This window comes from Macaca nemestrina, chromosome 1 (genome assembly GCF_043159975.1).
Source record: "Macaca nemestrina isolate mMacNem1 chromosome 1, mMacNem.hap1, whole genome shotgun sequence".
NCBI lineage: Eukaryota > Metazoa > Chordata > Mammalia > Primates > Cercopithecidae > Macaca > Macaca nemestrina.
Genome location: NC_092125.1, coordinates 78,775,060 through 78,787,429, shown reverse-complemented (window position 1 = coordinate 78,787,429; position 12,370 = coordinate 78,775,060). Strand labels below are relative to the sequence as shown.

The 12,370-nt window shown below is 40.1% G+C and overlaps 1 protein-coding gene across 4 annotated transcripts in view; it reads right to left on the bottom strand.

The window, feature by feature from the left end:
* The window catches only part of LOC105493485 (microtubule affinity regulating kinase 1), a 143,022-nt gene extending 135,553 nt beyond the window's left edge, over positions 1 to 7,469 (bottom strand). For all 4 annotated transcript variants that reach the window (XM_011761160.3, XM_011761162.3, XM_011761161.3 and 1 more), the window contains exon 1: positions 7,337 to 7,469. In XM_011761160.3, the coding sequence (XP_011759462.1) occupies positions 7,337 to 7,387 (51 nt within the window). In that variant the 5' untranslated portion in view covers positions 7,388 to 7,469. The remainder of the gene's footprint in view (positions 1 to 7,336) is intronic.
* Positions 7,470 to 12,370: the final 4,901 nt, after the last annotated feature.

Sequence of the window (12,370 nt, the reverse complement as noted above, 5' to 3'; positions counted from 1 at the left end):
GAACTGCTAGAAAGAATAAACAAATTCAATAGTTTCAGGCTACAAAATCAATGTACAAAAGTCAGTGACATTTCTATGCACTAACGAAGAACTATCCTAATGGCATTTTTTACAGAAACAAAAAAAATTATAAAATTCATATGGAACCACAAAGGACCCCGAATGGCCTAAACAATCTTCAGAAAGGACAAAGCCTCACACTTACTGGCTTCAAAACATATTGCAAAGCTATGGTAATCAAAATAGTATAGTACTAGCTTAAAGACAGAGATATACACGAAGAACAGAATAGAGAGCTCAGAAAGGAACCCATGCATACACAGTCAAATGATTTTCAACATGGATGCCAAAAATTCACAATGGGTAAAGCACAGTGTTTTCAACAAATGGTGCTGGGAAAATGGATATATATATATGCAAAAGAATGACACTGGACCCTCATTTTATATCATATACAAAAACTATCTCAAAAGGGATTAAAGATTTAAATTTAAGACCTGAATTATAAAACTCCTGGAAGAAAACATAGGAGAAGAGCTTCATGTTATTGTTCTTGACAAAGATTTCTTGTATATGACATCAAAAGCACAGCCAACAAAAGCAAAAATAGACAATCAGGACTAAATCAAACTAAAAAGCTTCTGCACATCAAGGAAAACAACAGAGTGAAAAAGCACACTACAGTATGAGCAAAACTATACACAAACTTGATTTTAAAAAACTTGATTTTTAAATGTGCAAAGGAGTTGAATAGACATTTCTCTAAAGAAGACACACAAATGGCCAAGAGGTATATAAAAAGATGATGAGCATCACAAATCATCTGGGCAATGCAAATCAAAACCACAGTAAGATATTTATTTTACAACTGTTAGGATAGTTGTAATTTTAAAAGCCATAAAACAAAAATAAAATAAAAATAGAAAATAAACATTGGTGAGGTGTACAGAAATTGCAACCCTTGTGCACTGTTGGTGGAAATGTAAAATACTGCAGCTGCTATGAAAAACAATATGAAGTCTCCTCAGAATATTAAAAATAGACTTACCATTTGACCCAGTAGAACTACCATATGACCTAACAATAGAACTAACATACAATCCATTTCTGGGTATTTATCCAAAAAACTAAAATCAGGATCTCAAAGAGATCTTTGCACTCCCATATTTATTGATGTATTATTTATGAGAGCCAAGAAGTAGAAGCAACCCAAATGTCCATCAGCAGATAAATGGATAAACAAAACAAGGTACATAATACAATGGAATATTATTCAGCAAAAAAAAAGAAGGAAATCCTGTCATATGCTACAATATGGATTAATCTTAAGGGCATTGTGCTAAAATGAAATAAGCCAGTTACAGAGGATAAATCCTGCTATATGATCCCATTTTTGTGAGGTATCTAAAGTAGTCAAACTCATCAAAGCAGAAATTAAGAATGGTGGTTGCCAGGGTCTGGAGAGAAAGGGAAATAGGGAGTTGCTGTTCAATATATACACAGTTTCAGTCACACAAGATAAAAAATTTCTAGAGATGTGCTGTACAATATTGTGCCTATGGATGAAATTGGAGGTCATTATGTTAAGTGAAATAAGCCAAGTACAGAGAGACAAATATGTTCTCACTCATATGTGGGAGCTAAAAAAGTGATCTCATGAAGATAGAGTAGATTGGGTGGTTAACAAAGGCTAGAAAGGGTTAGTAGGAAGGAAAGGATGAAAAGAGATTGCTTAATGAGTATAAACATACACTTAGAAGGAAAAAGACAGTATTCAATAGATCACTCAGGTGAGTATAGTTAACATTAATCGACGTGCATTTCAAAATAGCTAGAATAATTTTAATGTTCCTAGTATAATGAAAAGATCAATATGTAAAGTGATAGATATCCCAGTTGCCTTAATTTGATTATATGAATGTATCAAATTAACACATACACCCCCAAAATATGCACTAATAGATCTAATACATATCATAAAATTAAATAAAAAATAGGACGTGAAAAAAATAATAAAATTGCCACCTTACCACCACTAAAATCTACTCCCTCCCCACCAAAAATACTGTACACTTAAAAATTTGTTACAAGGGTGTATCTGATGGATGCTTTTTACCACAATGAAAAAAAATTCAACAGATAGGTTAACAGGGTTATATACAGCTGAAGAAAGATCGAAACATATATGGTAACTATAGCATAGGTTATACTACAGATTGGAGTACAAAGAAACAAGGAAAGAGGAGGAAAAACATGAATGACAGGTTAAACATGAAGGATAGAATGATAAATTTTAGCACATCTAACCAGAGTGCCAGAAATACTATATAGAACAGAGGTAAGGTAACATTCAAAGACATAATGGTTGGTACATTTCCATAACTGATGAGACATATGAATCTACATAAGATAGAGACAGACAGAAAGGATCACACACCAAATAGCAGACAACTCCCGAACAGAAATAATGTAAATCAATAGACAACGGAATACTACCTTCTGAGTAGTGAAAGGAATCAAACTATCAACCTAGAGTTACAGACTAAGCAAAGCTATCTTTTAAGAATTAGGGCAAAATATGTCTTCAGATCTAAAAAAGTTCATGACTAACAATCCTTCACCAAAAGAATTTCCAAAGATATTCATCAGGAAAAGAGAAAATGACCCCCAAAGGAAAGAATGAGATGGAAGAAGAAAAATAATAACAACAATAATAGTAACTTTAAAATCATGTGTCTAATTCTATATGACCTGCATTTTTATTAAAAAAAAAAAAAAAAGAAGAAGACGTAATAATAGCATGTAGGTCAAAAGTGAAGTGACAGACATTAAATACATTTCTTCTTCCAATGTATTGCCCTGCACACCCACTGTAGAGACCAGTGATGTGGACTATATACATCCACCACTGTTCAGCTACAACAATATTAGCTGCAATCATTTCAGAAGTCTTGTTAAAACAATAAGACAAGCCATAAAGGATTTGTAAATTTGATATGAAGGGACAAGTGCAAGGCACTCCACATAGGAAACAGTAAAGGTTCAGAAGTAGGGATAGGGATGGCATACCCTGTTCTTCCTCTAATAAAGGATCTTATTCCACTTCATACACTCTTCTAAAATCTTCTGTTTTTTTTTTTTTTTTTTAAACAGGGTTCTCACTCTGTCACCCAGGCTGGAGTGCAGCGGTGTGATCTTGGTTCACTGCAGCCTTGATCTCCTGGGCTCAAGCAACCCTCCCACCTCAGCCTCCGTAGTAGCTGTGACTGACTACAGACATACACCACCATGCCCAGCTCATATTTGTATTTTTAGTGGAGACAGGGTTTCTCCATGTTGCCCATGCTGGTCTTGAATTCCTGGATTCAAGCAATCCTCCTACCTCGGCCCCACAAAGTGCTGGGATTAGAGGCGTGAGTCACTCTTCTAAAATCTTTAAGACACAAACAAAACAAAATAAAACAAAAAAACACGTTCTAGAAGTAATAGCATGAGTACAGTAATAGTGGAAGCTGTCAGATTTTCATTATTAACCTTGAAGGATAGAATTATTAACGTTGGGTAGGTCACTAAATTTTCTCTCTGAAGGCTTCATTCAGCCTCTCAGGTTGTAATACATAATGTCTACCCTCACCAATGTCACCAATATACTTTGGCGATAAATGAAAAAATTCAAAAGGGGTGTTACAGCACTGATTTCTTGTATACTAGTACTAGTCACTGCGCTGGGCACTGGCAATACAGACTAACGGAGACAAAGTCAGGCAATTAGATGCTATGTGATAAGTACTGTGACATGTGAAGGATGCACAGGATACTGAGAAAATCCAAGGGTAGTAGCAAAGGTATGCTTTTTCCTCTTGCTTCTTCATGCCATTAACAATGATGCTCACAGGACAAACTACTGATGGCAACCTTAGTTACAATAGGTAATCATTATAACCACCGCCATGAATTTCAGTATGTCACAAGACTCAACATCAAGAGTCTTTTTTTATTAAAGACTTTTTAATCGAACTGAATTCAATTTTAAAACCTCCTAAGAAGTAGTCAAAAGAGTTTTCTTCATACTGATCAAAATTTCATCACAGATAGCTAGGCTGAGCATTTTGGACCCATTAATAATTAGCATAATCAGAGTTTTTCCCAAATACTAAAAATTTTTTTATTGTTTCATTTAAAAAAAGTAAGAGTAATGATAATATATTATCTACATCCATGGTGGAATTATCCAAATAAAATCTAACAAGAAAAAAAAAAAGTAAAGATATTTTTTACTTTTTCTGGACTTACTGTTTATAATCTAAAATCAAACATATTTTGCATGATTATATTATCTGCAACACGTATTTTTTTACTTTACTACAAAGTGTTTATTGCCTTAAAAGTTAATCATTGGTTGTCCTGTTGTATTTAGCCCATTCAGGCCTATTAACAAGGCACACACAGATCTTTCATCAAAGAAAATACTCCTGAAAAAGTACACACAGACTGTCCTTAGAAAGAAGCAATGCTTTCTCATTCTACTATATATAGTAGTAGTATATAAGAGATCAGTGATATAATATTCCTCTTTTGGGATTTTTAATTTATCCTGAATATATATTAGTGACACTGAGAAGGGTAGATATTATATATTCCCAAGGAGACAAAATCCAAATACGTTATATGGATGACCAAAGAAATGTTTATATTAACTGCAAATGACAACGAAATATCAAGATGGTGTTTTAAATTACTGTATTTGTTGATTTTAATTTCTAAGGATAACAAAATGTTTTTGGTTAGCATCCTTGATACGCCAAAGGACTTAGAACCCTTTAATAGTCATATGAATATAAAAGTTTCATAACTATTTTTAAAAATATGTCATGTAATTGAAAATAACTACAAACAAACATACATTTTGGCTGCCATACTGGCATTAATATATTAGCTAACAAGCAGGTTTGTTACTTTATTTCATGGATGAGAAGTAAAAACGGATGATGCCATTTACTACCAACTACAGAATAAAGAGAGTCACCAATGGTGATTTAGTAGCCATCAGTGGTGGCCTCTTTGATAAACACCTATAACACCTATAAACCAATTTAGCCCTATTTACACAATGTCTTCTACGATACATTATTTGTTTGGGATTATTATCTCTTCTGTAAGCTCCTTGCGGGGGTTGGGGGGAGAGATCTTAAACACTACTTCTATATCCCCTTCCCAACCCTTTACCTAAAAAATGAATGTGCTGAGTGCATACTTATTGACAGTTGTCGTATAATAGATATTTTCCATAGCAATTAGGAGAAAATAAGGATGTGGGTAGAGTAAGCTAAATGGAGATATCATTATGTACAACACAATAAGGCACAAGACCATAAAAGTGACTTTGAAATAACATGTTCAGAAACAGCAAATCAGTTTACACAGCATAATCATTTTCAGAAGGTACTCACAACAAAATGTATCATACTATTATTGCTTAGCTTTAAAATCCTTTTTTGTGTGCTCTTACATGAGAAGCTGCATTCTGTACTATTCCTTAATGCATATTTCTATAATTATATCTCATGTCTTTATGAAGTACCTTATTCATACAAGTATGAGAAGAGCTATAAAAATCTAAAAGAAAATAAAAACAATGTATTTTTCCACTCTTCCTGGGTTAACACATACAGTAATTTGCTAATAAAAACAAAGGTTATCATCTGTCTTACTTTTCATTCACACTCTTGAATGACAGGCATTTTTTTAGAGTTCCTGTTAGAAAAATTCTGTGCCAACTCGGCTTTAAAATCAACGTAAACCAAAATATCCATCTTTTTCTCTGACCTTGTTCAATCTCTCAATAAAAACTGTGTATCAATTATATTTTCTAAAATAGTTATGATGCAAATGAACTAATTTGATTTGAACTAAAATGATTCTAATTTATGATAGCAGCAGCCTTACACTATCTTTCCCATTTTAAATGCACGGCGCTAGAGAAGACAAAAGCATACTCTGAAACATCTTCACAGGTCCTCTAACAATGGTCTCTTACTAGAATTTCTTCTCTCTTTGTATAATTACATTAAATTTCTGTGCTCCCCTCCTAAGATGAAATCATCTGTTTATACCCCCTCCAACAACTCAGAAGTGAGCTTGTATCCTTTCTCTCATGCCTTTTGTCTAAGAACACCAAAGCGCTTCGTTATTTTATTTTACCAACCCCATGAAGTCAGTGGTACATCAAAAGCTGGACGGCTGATGAGACAACTAGACAGAGAGGTCTGGACAGCTGACCAAAACTTAGTACCCCTCTAGGTCCTTAAAATCAGTCGGAAAATCAGCCAAGCCCTATTTACAGGTCTTGAGTGTTTTAAACAAAAACAAAAAAAAAAAAAACAAGAAAACCTTCCCACAAAGGAACTTGCACGCGCACACACACACACACACCACTGTACTTTTCAGAAGGTGGAAATACAAGGGGTCTTGTTCTTTCCGGTTTTTCAAGAGCTTAAAAGCCAGGGACATCTGCATTTTGATAACAGCTCCTGAGGGCAATCAGATCAAAGACACAGAAAATCCCTCCTTCAAAGATGTGCACCTTGTGACACTCCAAGGAGGAGAGATATTTAAAGTAAAACCTGCCCTGCATCATTATCACTGACTTAAGGAAGAGATTAAAAAGCCCTTGGCTTCATGTGGCTTTTCAACATTTTGCTGTAACCCCAGGGCCATAGATGCTGTTCGTGAAATTCTTCTACTCATCTCTACTAAGAGTGTCACCGCAATATAAACTCATATACAAACACGCACACATCTCCACTTCCATTCCCATCCTTCTCCCTTTGGGGCCCATGACCCAAAATGTGGACACAATGTTACAAAAAGCAAAGTCATGGGGCAATGCGGGGGGAGGAGGGGAGGGTGCAAAGGATTGAAAGATCCAGAAAAGCAAGAGTGAGAGGTAGCCGGCTCGTCTGCTATTGTAAAGCAAGCATTCATTCGGGTGGGGGCACAGAATGCAGAGGTAGAAATAAAGCAATCCTGACTGCCCACTCTGCCATCCCATTCTGCCTCTCTGCCCTCCATCACCCCATCCGCTCCTGGAGGACCACCTCCGAGCGAGAGGGCGCCACTTACGGTTCCCCACCCTCACCCTCGAGGGGAAACAAGCGAAATGGGGTTGGAATGAAGAATAGGGCTGAGTAGTGGGTGAGGGTCATGCCGGGCTCCAGGTGGAGACCCTGCCCCGGGTGGCCGCGTGAAGGCACGGGGGCGGCCCAAGCGCGAGTGAAGTGGGAATCAGAGGAGGGTCTCGCCCCCACCGCTCCCGAGAGAGGCTCCGGTTACTCACATTTTCCGTGTCCCGCTCGTTCACCGTCGGCAATGGCGTCCGGGCCGACATTTTGTGCGGGCAGCGGGGTCTGGCCGGGGTCTCGCCGGCCCGGCTGGGGTGCGGGTCCCGGGGGCGACAGGAAAGGGGTGCGGACGCGAGCACAAGACCAGGGCGAGCGGCTCCCGCAGGCCGCGGAGCGGTGCAACAAGCGGCCCCGGCGGGGGAGAGAGAGAAGAGGACGCGGAGGAAGAGGAGGGGGAGCCGCTTCCCGCGGCGGCGCCGCCGGGGTACGCGGACAGTAACGAGGGAGGGCTTCGGGCGAGGCGGTTGCCCGGCGCTGGCGGGGCGGCGAGGCTGGCAGGATGCGGCGCTGAGGGGTGGGAGGCGGGGAAGGGGAGCCGGGAGGCGGCGGCGAGCCCCGCTAGGCTCTCCGGGCCATGGGTGAAGGTGAACCCGGTGCCTCAAATCACTGCCTGGCTTGTCCTGGCGAGCGCCTGGGCGTCAGGAACCGCGGCCCTGACAGCGTCGCCCGCGCCGCGCCCAGTTCCCCGCCTCAGGTGTGCGGCGCCGCCCGGCCCAGCCGCATCCACGCGCCCGGGGCCCAGCGGCGGCGGCGCCCGAGCCCCCGGCGCGAATGTCTCGGCTCGGTCCGCGCGGTCACAGCCACCGCCGCCGCCGCGCCTCAGTCAGGAGGAGCGGCCCGAGCCGGCTGCGCGCGGAGCTGCGGGCGCGGCACGCAGCGCCCAGAGGCACTTGGCGGCCGCCGCCGGGTGGGCGGGCGCCAGCCGAGGGGGCCTCTCCATTCATTCCCTCATTAGGGATGCGGGGCCGCCTCCTCCTCTTCCTCCTCCTTCTCCTCCTCCTCCTCCTCCTCCTCCCGCGCTCTCTTGCCCGCCTGTCCCTGTGTTTATTTTTATTTCGTGCCCCACCCGCAGAGTTTACGGTCGTCTAAGAGCCTCTGGTGGTTTTATTTTTATTCGTGTTTGGTTTTTGCCGGGTTGAGGGTGAGAGAGAGCTTATGTGAATAAGTGGCTTTTTTTTTCTTTTTCTTTCTTTCTTTTTTTTTTTTTTTTGGTCCGTTTCATTGGAGAAGAATTGGATTCAGTCCTACCCTGGATCCTACCCCTCCTTTTCTCCTACCTCGGGACTTCTACCATTCTTAAATTCTACTGCTCCTGCCCCGTTTCCACGCTTTCTCAATCCCTGTCCTCGCCTGAGCCCTCTGTCAGTCCCCTTCTCTAGGGAGCCATTAGGTTCAGGGTCACCCTCAGAGTTTGGCAAAGAGCACAAAAGCCCCTAGAAGCGCCAGCAGCCTAGCGGGGCAGCTGGAGACTCAGTGCAAGTGGGTCTCAGCCCCCGACGGCGCGGCCTCTTCGGGAATAGGGCCAACGGAAGACGTGTCGCTCTGGGCGCCCCGCAGCACCCCCGGAGTGGGTGAGACCCGCGAGTCACAACATCTACACTGGCTGATCGTCACTTCCTGGGACACAAGGAAGTGTCACTTAGGCGAGCCTGTTTAGGGAGGATGGAGAGCTGTGTCTGATTTGGGCCCTGTTCTCCCTCTTCCAGGTGGCTTCCTCACACTTCCACCCACCTGCCTCATGACATCCTGCAGGCATCCGCGTCTGTAGTGCATTGTCCAGGACCCATTCGCCTTTTATAAGCAAGGATGCTTTTTTTTTCTATCTCACTTGAGAGCTTACACTTTGCACATTCAGCCTCTAGAACGAAAACCTTATCATCTCTCTATTCTTTGCAACATTTCTTTTTCACTTCCTTTCATGAATGGGCAGGAAGACAAAAGGAAGGAAAGATAGGAGCAGATACATTCATTTGTTGAGCTACTTAAGTAAGCCTCCAATGGAATTCTTATGATAGTGGGAAATTTCTCTTCTCTCCTGAATTTCCTCCATTTGAAGGAAGAACCCCTGCACCAGATGGTTTTTATCCTGACTCATTAAAGGTTGTTTCTGAAAAGGTAACCCTTGACCCTTAAAGCATGGGTCCAAAAGACCTAAAAATAGCAAACACAAAAATCCTTTGAGGAAAGAAACAATTCTCACCCAGTCTATATTTACTTCTAGAACACCATCTATGTACTTATTCCTTTAGCATTTTCTCTTGTAACCACGTCCCAATTTCACAAATCAAATGAAAAAAACCAAGATCCCTTTGGTGGTCATCACCACTTCTCAAACAGAATTCAGGCGGCAGAACTGCAATGCTGCATCCTGAACTATGATGTGTTACTGAGAATGTCAAGTATTTACATTCCCTCTGCAGAAAATCCTGAATCACCAAGATGTTTTGAAGTTGCAAGGGCACAATCTTGTATTTTTCTGGTTATTTTCTGGTTAACTATTGCGGCGGCTGCCTGTAGGGGCTGCCACCAGTGTCAGCGGCACCACTGACTGCTGCAGCCACACAAGGGTACCCAGTGTTGCAATAGTACCTGAGTTAACCTAGCAATAAACAAGTATCTGTGAAAAGGTGTTCAGCCCTGTTGGAATATGAATCATTCCTTCAGCTGGTAGTTTGCATTTTGCTCTTCAAAGTGTACTCACATGTTATTCTATCTTTATAATCATGGTGACCCTGACAGGCATATTTATTTCCATTTTACAAAATTCCACTAAGTTAACTTGTTCAAGATCACAGATGCACCAGGTTAATAAGATACAGAAGAAGATAACTGGAATATGTGGTGCTGTTCAATCTTGCACCAGTCACAGAAACCATAGGTTCACCCCATAAGATATAACGGCTAATTCGAGACAGAGCTCAAAGGAGAGCCCCAGATTCTGGCACAGTGGCTTCCACAGATTTTAAAGTGTCTGTTAAAAGCCATGGACAAATTCCTTAGCTCTATTTGCTACACAATGCTCACTATTTCACATAACGAAATTTACAGAATATCACATAATAATAAGGGATATTTATTGTTTAAGTCGATCCCCAAAGAACGTTTCTATCAAAGACAGTCATTACTAGGTAGCTCGAATCCATAATTCTAGCTAACCAAATTCTAGTTAACCAAATTTTTTTTTTGGATAGAATGACTGTATCCAAAAAAAAAAAAAAAAAAAAAAGATGCCATTCAAATAATCCTTATTAATATCTACAGTTTTAAGTTTGGTATGTAGTGAAAACTAAGTGAAAATGAACTTTGCCCAGGTTAAAAAAAAAAAAAAGTCACTATGTTTTTCAAAAGGAATTACTGTCTGTCTCTATATGAGCTCTTCTCCCCTTAAAATAGCATTGGTAGATAGATCCTTAAACATGGGAGAGGGAAAAAAATGACATGAGGCATTATTGTGATGGAGTCAATACTGTTTAACCCTTGTCCTTAAATATGAAAATGCTCGTGAGCAAAATTTTTTTGTGTTACTATATATAGCTTCGGTGCCTGCGACTATGGAGAAATGACAAAAGGAATATTTTAAGGCTTTGAGTAATTTTCTTTTGGGTTATTAACCAAATGTGGCATGTTCAATTCACAGATTCCTAACTTAATGTATTAGGGTAATGAAAGTTTCGGAAGAAAATTGAAGTACTGACAAAACAAAAGGGAAATAAAGATCTAAAAAGTGCTAAATCTACAGTGAAAAGTGGGAAAAGATCATTGCCTACCGTCAGCCCTATGGAGTAGAATTCTCTAGAACTACCGGGTCCAGTACTAGTTACATGTGACTACTGAGCTCTTAACATGTTGCCTGAATTTTTAATTTTACTGAATTTCAAATGATTTACACTTAAAAACTGATTTGATTCAGTGACTGAAAAATTTTGTTATGTTTGAAAGTATGTTAAGTATATGAATCTACCTTTTCAACTATAAATTTTCTGAAATCTATATACCGATCAAGTATTTCAATGGAAATGTATTACCTTAATTGGGATGTGCTATAAATATAAAATGCACACCACATTTTTAAATACTTAGTAGGAAAAAAAGAGAGTAAGCTATCTCTTTAATAAATATTATAACCATTGCATATTAAAATGCTAATATTTTGATATACTAGGTTAAATAAAATATATTATTAAATCAATTTCGACTTTCTTTTTTTACTTTTTCAAATGCGGATCCTAAAAAATATAAACTTACATATGTGGTTTACATTACATTATATCTCTGTTGGACAGTACTTCTCCATATGGTCAAAGCTGAAAATCAAAAGGCTTAGTTGTTTAAGAATTGAAGGCCGGCCGGCCGCGGTGGCTCAAGCCTGTAATCCCAGCACTTTGGGAGGCCGAGACGGGCGGATCACTAGGTCAGGAGATGGAGACCATCCTGGCTAACACGGTGAAACCCCGTCTTCACTAAAAAATACAAAAAAATTGCCAGGCGTGATGGCGGGCACCTGCAGTCCCAGCTACTCGGGAGGCTGAGGCAGGAAAATGGGGTAAACCCGGGAGGCGGAGCTTGCAGTGAGCTGAGATCCGGCCACTGCACTCCAGCCTGGGCGACAGAGCCTGACTCCGTCTCAAAAAAAAAAAAAAAAAAAAAAAGAATTGAAGGCCTTGATTTTAAGCTATTAATAATTCATTCTGTGGTAGAGTGGTACCCAATAAACGCTTGTTGGGTACCATTCTACCACATGCCAAGCTGTGCTGTTCTAGGGGAATATTCTTCACCTAACAGTTAGCAGCAGTCAACCTTATAGCATTCTTTTTAAAGAGCAAAGTGGGAAACATGTTGAATTCATACAAATGAGCATTAACAGATTGTAGTCATTTGTAAACAAAGAATTTATCAAATGTGACAGATTCAGCAGATTAATAGTAAACTCTTAAAACTGCACATGTGCATTAGATGTATCCAACATCTGATAGAGTTGGCCAGTCAATAATTATTTGTTGATGGCGTACTTTGTTTTAGGTACTACGAAGCTATTTACAATCTTTCATTTAACCACACAGGAAACTACAGGATGGACAGTTATGTAAGGTAACAAAAAGCAGTCTCAGTTAAAGAGAAACAAGGTTAATGTCCATGAGGAAAGAATAATCAGTCCTTGTCACGAATAAACTGGGTCCTGATTGCCTGCC